Below are 13,089 nucleotides of genomic sequence, written 5' to 3' on the forward strand. Positions count from 1 at the left end.
TTATCAATAGGTAATGCTGCAGTGGGGCTACTACAGGTACAAGCACTAGGTAGACATGGTGCAGCTATTTTCATCACTATGGCATAATCCGACCACTTGTTAGGACTGCTACCCCAGTGACCATGCGGTGCTTCCTGCTGATGTTAGCGGGTAAGAAATTTGCTAGTGTGCTCGAGGCCTTCGATGGCTTTACTTTACTATGCATAGTGTGCAATAGAAGTTTAAATATATACCCGATGCAGGCTTTTTTGTAGACACAGCCACTGAACGTTGTTACATATTCACTGATAGCTGTCCTATACGTATAGGAAAAGATGACAGATTAGGCGCTGATCCTGCAATTCTTACTCAATGTAGATTGGGGTCGGCAACCTCTGGCCCGCGGCTCGCCAGGGTAAACACCCTGACGGGACGGGCCAGTTCATTTACCTGCCGCGTCCGCAATCGGCCGAACCTGCGGACATGGCAGGTAAACAAACTGACCCGGCTCGCCAGGGAGCTGCGGGCCAGAGGTTGCCGATCCCTAATGTAGATCCATAGAGCCATCTAGGAGGTGTCAACAGGTGAAGCTTTGATGATGCACCAGTCAGTGTGATTGCAAGTTTAAGGTGAATGAATCACTAAACCAGTGGTTCCCAAACGGGTTTGTGAAATGTTACAGGGGGTTCTCGGGGAAAAATTCCCTAATGGCGGACAGAGCTGTCCTTAGGGAGCAGGGGACCAGCAGCCCAGAGCCCCAGGACTTCCAAGAGCTAAGCAGATCAAAGTAAGCACATCTATCACACTGAGATTTAAACTTCAAGACTCCTTATAAGAAATAGAAAGGGAGGTGGATATTTTTTGCTGTTTTTAAAATTAAATGGGCAGCTAGTATTGTTTTTAAAAGTATTATGAAGAACAAGTTTAAGCTTCGTTGTAACGTGTGTTGTTTGCTTGAACTGCTCAAGACCTGAATGCTTGTATAAAAGGAACTCTTTATATTGGCTTCTTACATACCTTCATGCTGTTTCACATCTGATACTTCTTGATGAAACATAGGTGCCTTGTCTTATAACAGGCTTATTCAAAGTGATACAAGCTACGAAAGTGAGATCTTGGAACAGTGTTGCTGTTTTCATAATGTAATAAAAATACTGTAATGATAAATAATTAATAATAAATATGTAATAAAAACTTTAAAATAAAATTTTATATTTCCAAGATCACTGCTTTTATAATTTATACTCAGATAAAGGAGAAAATCCCTGGAAATATTCATTTTTAGGAGGGGGTTCACGAGACTTGACATTTTGGTAAAAGTGGTTCACAGGTTGTTAAAGTTTGGGAACCACTGCACTAAACTTTCCTCTCAATGGACTATGTGAATTTAGGTCTGAATGAGCTTTATGTAGGCACATTCACAAGGATACAGGAGTCCACTTGCATGGAGCTACTTGCAGGGTCAGGACCCTGAACCCTGTCTACTTTAGGGAACTTGGACCAGTGTAACTATACTGATGTAGCTATTCTATACACTGATATGAACACCTAGTGTAGATATGCTGCACTGGTGCAAAACTGGGCTTGCAGCAGTGTGACTTACTCCACTTGTGCCTAATGTAGGACAGGTATTTTGTCCTTAAGACAAAACAATGGGCTATGTTTCTCCTTTTGACTTGGTTTACCATGCTAAAAAAGATTTCTGGCAAATAGTGTATTACCCATGAAGTTCTTAATCAGAAGCAGGCTTCTAGTTTAAGGGTACTTGCAAAGATGTTATACTGCTGCACAACTGTGAGAGTGTTTGGAACTCTTGCGCTTCCATTACTGATCCATTTATTAACTATTAAGAAAAGACCAGTACCAAAAAAAGAAATCAGAAGTCAATACATAATGGCCTAGACAAAAGAGATGCAGAAAAAGGAGAAGGTGGGAGGGGATGTGCTGACAGGTTTATAATAGCAATGACCTCCAGGTACTGAATTTTCTGGCAGTTAATAGCTAGCTGGGTTAAGGGACTGAGGTAGTCCCTTGTGCCTCCTTCTTCCATGTAAATAGTGGAAAGAAATGGCTTTCTCATTAGTCATGCCTTGCTTAATTACAAGAGTAATTCTTGAATCATCTCTCATCATGTCAATCTTTCTAATATATGGGGTATTTCTTCTGTAGATCTATCCTGTATGTAATAATTAAACCACACACTTTTTTAAAGAAAGAAAATGAATATCTATATGCCACTGCCTGTTTTGTGATGGTTGGCTCAGGTTTTTCTCACTTTTAGGGTATGTCCACACAGGGATGCTTAGGAAAGTTAAGCTGAATTAACTGAAGATATGAATTTAAAATGAATCGGTTAAAGCAAAAGCAAATTCACTTTGAAAGTGCATTAAGCTGAACAGAACAAAGGCCTCTTTACTTCCCAATGAGCTCGTCCACCTGGGTTTAATGAACTTTAAATTCACACCTTCAGCTAATTCAGTGTCATTTTCCTGAGAGCCCCCTGTAGACATGCCTAGAGTTTTCAGTAATAATAATGAATTGTAGTACAGCAGATCACTTAGTTAATCTCAGGTTTTTGCTGTGTTCAATGTTTAAACGTTCTTGAGACCATTCCAAGCAAGATTTATTAAATCTCTCTACTGTTTATATGAATTTAGAATGTTTGTTGCCATAGTGGACTATGCTCCTTTTCTTTTTGATGTGCTACAAAGAGCAATTTACAGACTGTTCCAACAGTTCAAAACACTTGACTGATTTGGAATTAAACCTCTACCAAGTTTTTTTAAATTTTGCTTTATAATCAAATTTTCTATATGCTTGTGTGTCTTCATGATGAATTAGTGGCTGTCTCGTGTATGTGAAATACATAACGTTTGTGTTCAGCTAAGGCTTGAGATCTGCTTCACGGGTCCTGGAATTGCAACTTTAAAATCAGGGGTTTACAGCAATATACCCTGTTTCCCCGAAAATAAGACATCCTCCGAAAATAAGGCCTACTTACAGTTTTGCCTCTCGTTGTAATATAAGGCATCCCCCCGATAATAAGACCTCCCCGATAATAAGGCATCCACCGATAATAAGGCATTTTTCATTTCTGAAAAATAAGACATCCCCTGAAAATAAGACCTAGTGCATCTTTGGGAGCAAAAATTAATATAAGACACTGTCTTATTTTCGGGGAAACAGGGTAGTTGAGCTGCAGTCCAGGAGCCCAGCAGGTTGATAACAAAAACTGCTGAGTTTCTTCAGGCAGTGGGTTACAAGGTAGGGAAAACTTTGAGGTAGTATAGTGGGGATTTTCTGCAGGGGACCAGTGGCTGAAATTTCATCCTACAAGAGAAGCTAAAAAACACAGGGAGGATCTTGGAGCCAAAAAGGAAATCCAGATAGGAACATGAATTTCCTGGCAAGACTGAATTGCTATGGCACAGGTAATACAGAAAGTTTGGTTTCATAAATAGTCTTTTCCAGTTGTCAGAACAGCCCATGTCTGATTGGACACACATAGTGAGTCAGGGTGAAGACAATACAAATTCCCCCACTGCTGCTATACATTCCCCTCATTCCCAAATGTGGCAGATGGGGGGAATGGATGAGTAGAGGGGGAAAGGAGCAGACTAGAAGTTTAAGGAATAGGATTGTGGACCTGTTAAGAAGAGGTTAGGGATTAAAGGTCATGGAGAAGAGAGGTCTTCAAATGGGATTCCAAGAGGGAGAATTAAGTATGAAGTGTAGGGCATCTGGAACATAAGCATGAAAAGAGTCACACTCCGGAGAGAATCAGAGTAGTACACCTCTACCCCGATATAACATGAATTTGGATATAACGCGGTAAAGCAGCACTCCGGCGGATCAAAGCGAGTTCGATATAACGCGGTTTCACCTATAACGTAGTAAGATTTTTTTTTTTGACTCCCAAGGACAGCGTTATATCAGGGTAGAGTTGTATTTGTAAAAATGTGACTAGAATACATGCAGAAGTATGAGTGAGAATTGCTGTGAAGTGATCAAACTTTAACTGGGTCTTCTATATAATTGTCTATTAAGAACACAATTCTCTGGTGACCCTGCAGTAGTTGCACAACAATTATATAAATGTCCCAGAAGCTGATCCTGCAACCCGTATTCCTGTGGGGTAATCCTTACTTGCATGAGAAGTCTGATGAGCATAGGGTGCAGAATCATTCCTCTTATCTGGATTTGCAGAATGAAATGTATTCAGTAAAATATGGACGGTTTTGGGGATTCAGTGATCTTATTTCCATTTTTTTTAAACAAAGTGTGAATTGTTGCAATAATGCAGCTGAATTGTTGCAATAATGAATAAGTGAAAAATAAATGTACTTAAAAACCATTATGTTTGAGTTTCTGCAAGCTGAAATAGTTTATCTGCAAAGAGATAGTATGACCTCTCCATGTCCTCTAAGAAAGTTCAAATATAGTGCATTGCATGAGGCACTGTGAAAGTTGCAGTGTTACAGAAATGTCATTAGGGTCAGCTTTAGTGGGAATAATGTGGAGAATTGGCTAATTAAACAATTCTGAATTTGAGGGAGAAACCTTTTAAAGTTGTGTTGGACACACACAACAATGAATAAAATTCTTAAACTGTCACTTTAATTAATAGTACAAACTGTCTTTTTTCCAATTAAATCCCATCTGGTGGTGCTTCATCCTCCACGTTTTGAGCTGGTAGCTTTAAATATGATTTCCTATGGCATATTTAGATTGTCCAGGGCCAGATTTTGCCATCTGTGATCAGGCCCCTACTGTGTCACTAAAGATGTAAATCAGGCTTTTTTTTTTTTTTTAATGGATCTGCAATTCACACTTGTTATTTATATATTTTGGCATCTAAAGCTAAATGATGCGATTCTGATGCACATTTCAACACCTCACGTGTGGTCTGTGTTAATACAAAGCATAATACCAGCACTTCCAAAAAGTGTCCCACACATGCAGTCCATACCAAAGTTGAACAATAATGTTCAAAGCCAAACTCAAGAGAAAACAGTGTTTAGAACCGCCAGTATATTAGAGTATTTATAAAAGTAAAATGTCAATATTTTCTGAGATATCAAATCTGTTTCATTTTAGCCCGCAAATTCACAGACAAGCATGAGTGGATATCAGTTGAAAATGGTATTGGGACTGTAGGAATCAGCAATTTTGCACAGGTATTGATTTTTTTGTTGTTGTCCTTCAATATTTACTTGTACATTCCTGCTCTTGTCCTTGAACTTTGGATTGTTACCTTGTTCTTTTATTATTTTTATTGCATATACTGTACACTTGAAGCATATTATGGGCTTAGATCTCAAACTATTTCTAAAGTACATTATGCTGCTTCAGCATATTTGTGGATAATTTTTGATCATGTTAGTTCTCCATTGGATTGACTTAGACTTGATGAGCATCTTAGTTGTTAAATCAGAATAACAATTCAGATTTATTACTCTATTACTGTTTTAATCTTGTTTTTTCTTTATAGGAACATTAGACTGCATGAGGAAATTATTGCATTGTGCATGTTTGGACCAAATTCTGCTCTGAGTTTTACCCTTTTGATTTAAGTGGAGTTGTGAACAGGAATAGGATTTGGTGCAGGGAGAGTCTGTAATATGTGTGATAGTCATTAGCATCCTCATCTGTGATGCTTACCAAAGAGATTGGACTATTGCTTTCAAATCCTTGGTCGGGGTATTTTTCTAGCTTTAGTCCCTGTTATGACTGGTTAATAGGATGCTAGTTAAAGATGTGCATTAAAAACAAAAAATCCAAAGAAACATGCCTAAACCTGGTAACAACCAAATGTGGGACATTGCATTGATGTATAATATATGGGACAATGTCAGAAGCTTTGAGTGTAGTGGGATTCATGTTCTTTAGGATAAATAGCCTTTTTGTAATTTCAGCGTTCTGAATGTGTAAATAACATCTATTATCATAAAAGATCCCTAGGTTTGTGTGAGGTAGAGATAAATTTGGGGTCTTAAAGGGCTTGACCCTGCTTCTGTTGAAATCAATAGCATAAATCCCAGTCACTCAAATGGCCCAAAACCAGACAGCTGATGAGTACTGTATACTAGGCAATGTGTAAATTGTCTGCATTGGGTAGAGTAGGACTTCGATATTGCATGGTCTTTCAAATGACACAAACAGTAAATGCTTCATGCTTTGGGGGTCAAATCTTAGTTCCCTGACATCACTGGGAGTTTTGCTGTTAGGACCCATTTTGTTTCTATAAAGATCAACAAGAATTCTGTCACATCGTGCCTGGAGGAATGATTATGTAATTCTTTCTCATGGACTCATAACACAGCTGTAAGCTTATTAAAACCCTAATATATTAACACATCTTGCAATTTAGAGGGCATGAGAAGCTAACTGGTTTGCAAGTTGTGTATCAAAAAACATGATTCCTGTTAAAAGTGTGCAGCCTTTGAGTGGGATGGGCACCAACATTAAGCAGAGGAATATAATTTTAGTCTAATCAGTTGTGTAGTTACAACCTTAAATCCCTCTCCACATGCTCATTTAGCCTTTACTAGTATATATTCCTGATGCATTTGGTTTGTTTTTAGGAAGCATTAGGAGACATCGTTTATTGTAGTCTTCCAGAAATTGGGACAAAGTTGAACAAACAGGGTAAGTATTTTTATTTTAAGCTGTTAAACTATTGCTATAACAATTCTTAGGTTTTAATCTAAACTAACGTGATTATGCCACTTCCTCAATTCTTGTTGTTTTTCATATAGTTAAACGTTTGTTTGATGTAACCCTCCGATCCTGTCATATTTAATTTCATTTATATGGTTGAATATTTGTTGGATATAAAATATGGATTGTTCACATTTTTAAGAGAGCTAAAGGCCTTATTTCTAAACTCTGAATGTTAGAACAGAGCAAGTAGAGTTCTCAGATCTTGCTTAATAGGAGAACCTGCCTTTAAAATTGTAAAGAGACACTTAAAACCAGTTGTTTAATTTAAATGTTTGCTTACATTTTTAATTATATAAATTTAAATAGAATTGCTACAATAAACTTTTAAAATTGTACAATTTTCCATATTGTGATTTGACAACCTGCCAGTGCTTCTAGGTGACTTATTTGTTCCTGTTTTGCAAGGTACTTTTTGGTTGTGGCATTAATCAACACAGCAGCTGATGTGGTGCTTTACAAATTCAAAGGTTTGTACAAACCTTAACCCTCTGGCAAGTTACCAGAGCTGGAATTAGAATTTGATAGTTTCCAGCTTCAAGTTCCATGCTTGGCCCATGCTGCTTCTCAATAATTTAATTATGTATTATTAAATTATAAAGAGTGTAATAACTTGTAAATCACTACAAAAGAGTGAGTGTTAGCAAGCAGGAGGAGGCTTTTCCTTTGTTTTCATAAGGAGTACTGATGTTCTGGTACATGTTCCAAAAATCATTCTTGCCTAGAAACATAAATAATCCACCATGGACTGCAGATGCAGGAAATTGCAAAACAAGATTACAAAAGAGGTAAAGCAGCAGGACCTCTATTCTGAAATCCTTGTTGTGTAAAATGTCCCCAGCAACTATTTTAGCCACACCATCTACAGAAGGCTTGAATGTCAAATGTTGGAGAAAGGCCCTTTGCTTTTGGGCTTCTAATTAACAAACTCAACATTTTTGTTTTATTTTATAGTGAGAAAATTCATTCCTCCTAGTTCCTATCTGCTCCACCAGCTCTAACGCTGATTCTGCACCATGCACATCTAATTCCAAACTCCCGAACCCATTACATTCTGTGCTCATACCAACCTGCTGTTCTGACATTTCCATGTTCCTCCAGCCTGTTTCTCATTTCATTACAGTTTACGGCTGCTTTCAGTAGCATTGTCCCACCTGCCATTTCAATAACTGTATAAAAAATAAGGAAAAGGGGGAGAGCAATTCAGTGGTACCCACTTCCTGATTCTGAATACTAAGGGATTTGCTCTTCTCCCAGTGCATGTACATTAGCTCCTGATGGTGTTTCTGAAAAAGTGCACTCTTAGGCCTTGTCTACACTACCAAGTTTTGTCGGCAAAAGTTATGTCACTTTAATTAAAACCGCTGTTGCGTGTCAACACTATGCTCCTTGTGTCAGCAGAGTGCATCCACGCTAGCAGCTCTTGCATCGACACAGAGAGCAGTGCACTGTGGTAGCTATTTAGTGTGCAAGTGGCCACATGGTGCTTTCGGAAGGGTTTGCAATGCCTCAGGGGGAAGGTGTAGCGCCACATGATGCATGTTTCTCAATCGCATGGTTCTATGGGCATCCTAGTAGATTGTCAGCCACTTTTCAACTGAAGTGTGGGGGGAGGGAGAGATGACAGGCTGACCGACCTATCGTGAGGTAGGAGGAGTGAGGGACCCCACCCCCTATGTCAGCCCCCTGCTCGGCACAACAGTCTCTCCCCAAGCAGCCCACTCTGCCAGTCTGCCTGCCTATGGTTCTGAGATTCCCTCCCTGCAGCCTTCTCAGCTGCTGGGAGCGGAATCTTGAGCAGCTCTGTAAGCTCTCCATGCTGAGGAATGTCAAAGCAGCACGGCAGGCCCCCTCCCCGCGGCAGGCCCCTGTGTTCCTACTGCAGGACAGAACAGGAGCAGTCCTCTAATGATCTGCTCTCTGTTCCCAGAGCAGCAAGCTCAGCTGTCAGATACCTGGAGCTTTGAAAGGAGAGGGGCACTTGCCTGTAGGGCAGCAGAGATCAAAACAGTCAGCAGAGTGGTCACAGCAGGCATTGTGGGATACTGGTGGAAGCCAGTTCCATGGACAAAACAAACAGCAGTGTCTACACTGACGCTTTATCACTTGAACTTTTCCGCGAAAAGCTTTATGCCTCTAGTTGAGGTGGTTTTGTTTTGCCGTCAAAAGTAGTTTTGTAGTGTGTACGCCTCTCGAGTTTTGTTGGCAAAAGGCTTTTGCCAACCAAACTTTATAGTGTAGACAAGACCTCAGTGTGGTAGGAAATCAGAATTCACGAGACTATTGCTTTGACTATTTCACAGGCAGATTACTTGAGCTAAAGGCTAGTTAGCAGCTACTCGGAATTTATATTTATACTCTGCAGCAGAGGGCTGGATGTGGCTACTGGTGCCTAGCCCCTCTTTACTGGTCAGAAGTTTTGCTGTAAAGCATTGTAAATAGGCTTGGCAGAATTCAATTTTTGTTTTTTGTTTTTTATATTTGACAGATAAAACTGATGTTTAAACATTTTCTTCTTTGATCTATTCAGTTTTGCACAATTACACAAAATTCTGGGCTTGAAGGTTTTTTATGTTTATCAATTTAAATGTAGAATTGCAGAAAATTATGGGGGGGTGGGTCGGAGGTAGTTATTTAATGACAGCAGATATCCTTCTAATAAGAATTCTAGTAAGTTCTCAGGGTCTATCTGTACATTTTAGTTATCGATGAAAATATTTTTTGTGTGCAATGAAATCAATGTTTACTGACATTTATTGATAAAAATTGAATTCTTCCAAGACTAATTGTAAGTAAGGCACCAGCCCCCAGGATGAGCTAAGTGACAAATTCCCATCCTTTGTGCAGTAGCAGGTAATGTTATCCCTCAACTGCCCCTTCATCCAGAGTACATAGTTCAAAAAGAAATTTCAAACTTGAAGCCTATAGTCATTGTAATGAAACCAGGGCCTTATCTTCAGCCTGTGTGAAAATCTCATCCGTTCTTCCTTGTTTAGTTTCCAGAGACTTATCGGGGCTGGGTCATCTTTAAAACCTTTATCTACAAAAGTAAATCATCAATGCCTTTCCTTTTTCTTTTAATGAACACAATCATGTATTTCAGATGAGTTTGGTGCTCTGGAAAGTGTGAAGGCTGCTAGTGAACTCTATTCTCCTCTCACGGGAGAAGTAACTGAAATTAACGCCACCCTTGCAGATAATCCAGGACTCGTCAATAAATCTTGTTATGAGGATGGTAAGAAGCTATTGTTTCACTTTCAAGGAGTAAACAGCACTTCTATGATTAAGATCCAGATGGTGTTTCTATCACAAGCAGATCTTCTATTGTCCATTTCTCCAATTTAATTATTTGGAATCTAAAAATGACATGGAGGGAACCTGGCCTGGTCTACGCTACAGAGTTAAGTCGACATAAGGCAGCTTACATCGACTTAATTATGTCAGTGTCTACTCTACTGCCTTGCTCCTACTGAAGTAAGTGCCTTACTACACTGACATAATAACTCCACCTACATGAGAGGCTTAGGGCTTATGTCGGGTAGTTAGGGCGATGCAGTGTCCGTATAGACACTGCGTTACTTACATCAGTTGTTGGCTGTCATTCCTATCAATTTCACAGCTGAGAGTCCAGGGGGCAGCCTGGCTTCCCGCAGGGAGCAGACAGCCCTGGGCTCCCAGCGGAGAGCTCTGCTCGGAGCTGAGCGCCCCCCGCTCCCCGCCCCTCTTCAGTCGGCAGAAATGCTTCTGGTGAGGATGCACACCAGTGACAGAAGGAGGGTGGTGTGGACATAAACAACTTCAGTAATTACTTCAGTAGTTGTAAGTCCACCTAACATAGGTCTACTTAAGTTTGTAGTGTAGACATGCCTCATGTCTCTGAGCATCCTCTAGTTCCAATAAACCCTATAGTATGAAATTGTTAAACATTTTAGTCCTGTCTTCACTAGGAAATTGATCTGTTGCTTACAACTTCCAGAAATCTTCAGAGCTAAATATACTGTGGTTGAGTTTAAACCTCCTTTTAAATAGCAAAGGAAGAACATATTTAGAGTGGTTATATTTCCTCCTTTAAGTTTAACAGATCTTAAAAGCATCTGAAAACTGTTTTGCATATGTTAGACGACCAAGCCCTTGAGTCCATTCCAGTTTTAAAGAGCTGTAGGTACGTGGGGGTGAACTTAAAAAAAAATATTTCCTTAATGTTTGGATTTAGATGCCTTTATTTTAATAGGTCTAGTTAATTTTTTTAAAAAATTAATTTAATTTCTTACAGGTTGGCTTATCAAGATGACTGTGGACAACCCTTCAGAACTTAATGAACTGATGAATGAGGACGCATATGAGAAATTTATAAAATCCATTGAGGACTGACCTGGAATGCTAAAATAAACCACTACAAAACACTTATATCAGCGTAGTTTGTCATAGATTAGTGGTGTACAGAAGGTCTGACATTGGGCAGCTTGAAAAAATTGCGTATTCCAGAAATTTTGAGTAAGATTAAGACAAATATGCTGCCTCTGAATCGTGTTGTACTAAAGAGCAATCCTGTGACAGTCAGAGATTGCAGATAGGAAAAAAAATGCTTAACATTTGCTCCCTTTTGCTAGTGATTTTTTTAGCCTATTAAACTTAATTATGTAATTTTCAAAGTTTGGAATGTCATCTAGAGTAAAATATTTTTAGTTCCTAAAAATACACACTTACAAAGTGTAGCACTGTAACATGCAACAGTCTTAGCAGCAGCATGGTAACTGTGTTAGCTGTCCAAATACATTTACATAGCTAACAGGTTGTTGTGATACAAAAGTTGCATCAGGTTTCAGGTGTGCATAGCAATATAATCTTTAAAAAGTTTAGTTTAGTTAAAATTTTCTACAGATACGGCTGTAGCCTTGCAGCAGACTAGATAACAGAAAATAAAAAAAAAAACTGACTTTACCACTTACGTTTGCTGTTATTTTGTATTCCATGTACCATAACCCATTTTACATATTGTATATAAAGTTCAGTATCCTGTTTGGAATTTGCAAGATTAACCTATCACTTGAACAAACTTGGGACTCAAAATACATGCAACCCTTCAAAGGCTCGGGATCTGTATGTTCTAACTATGCATTTGCGTGCTAGAATGACTAATATCTCATTCTGACACATACATGATAGAAATGCAGCCCTCTCTAATGCTTTAACACTATCTCATGCCCCCCTCAGCCAAAACCATGGATTCATTGATGGGTTAAGAGGACCTGAAGTTTCAGTAAGAGGCCAGCTATGCCTATTATGTATACAAACTGAAGGATAAGTCCAATGTACTTAAAAAAACAACAACCCTGATTTAGGATTAGGAGGGGGATGGGATAGATGGAAGTGATGTGAATGAACGATAGTCTTCTGTTGAAAAGTTTACTTTGGGAGGTCAGAAAAGGATACAAGCACAATTCGATTGAGGGAAATTACCTGTATACTTCGCTCTTCATATGAGTTCTAGAGTTGTTTGGATTTCATTTTTTTCCTCTAATTCTTGTGCAGAAAGCACTATTTCTTTCTTCTATTAAAAATCATGTTAAAGTTCAGTATCTATCAGCTGATGGTTAGGAAACAGCAAGTTCTACCCATTCTTTAATGTGACCTAATTGGGAAATGGTTGCTTTAATCATATGTGAATGTTCAGGATCGTGTATGACATCCTCTTGTGTTGTGAAGAAAAGCCACTTGGGGACTACAGCAATGTCAAGCTTTTGGATAAGTGGATAGGGAGTGCCATCATAAGGAAACTAGTAACTGTTTAAAATGTATTCAACTTCAATAGTACCATTTGTTATAGCCAGTACTGCAAGATGGCTGAGAATGACAGGACTTGTGCAGCCTGAGCCTAATATAAGTAGGCTGTGAAACATAGTATGTGCCCTACAAGTGTTAATTTGCTTGGGTGTACTACTGCTCTTGTTCCTGGAGTACTGCAGCGAAGTCCTTCCACTATGTAACCGGTGTCTTGCTGTTGTTCATAGTTCAGTGCTCCCTCATGGATGGCGCTGGCAGTGAAGTCTCTTTCATTCAGATTGACAATTGTCTTGTATCTGACTCTCATAACCTTTTAGCCCTGTATTATAAGGACTATCCTAGGAGGTTGGATCTAAAATTCTGTACTTAAAACCTTTTTAGGTGATCCAGATACCAAAAAGCAACCTTCCTGGGTCTTGACTACATCATCTTCAGCTCATCTTAGTATAAAATAAAAAAGTTTGTTAAGAATAGGGATCCTCTTACTGCCAGAGAGAGAATCCACATAGTCTGTATGTTTCCATACCTCAAACTGCATCTTGTAAGGACTGTAATGACTTCATAGAAAATTCTGTCCAAGAATTTGAAATAGTAACACTGTGATAG

General features: G+C 39.0%; 1 protein-coding gene across 1 annotated transcript; it reads left to right on the forward strand.

Annotated features, from left to right (window-relative positions):
• Nucleotides 1–11,640, forward strand: GCSH (glycine cleavage system protein H). The gene is made up of 5 exons (XM_034788612.1): nt 1–150; nt 5,077–5,156; nt 6,564–6,627; nt 9,803–9,934; nt 10,973–11,640. The coding sequence occupies exons 1-5, from the start codon at nt 123–125 to the stop codon at nt 11,068–11,070; spliced, it is 402 nt and encodes a 133-aa protein (XP_034644503.1). The 5' UTR covers nt 1–122; the 3' UTR covers nt 11,071–11,640.
• Nucleotides 11,641–13,089: the final 1,449 nt, after the last annotated feature.

This window comes from Trachemys scripta, chromosome 13 (genome assembly GCF_013100865.1).
Source record: "Trachemys scripta elegans isolate TJP31775 chromosome 13, CAS_Tse_1.0, whole genome shotgun sequence".
Classification (NCBI taxonomy): domain Eukaryota; kingdom Metazoa; phylum Chordata; order Testudines; family Emydidae; genus Trachemys; species Trachemys scripta.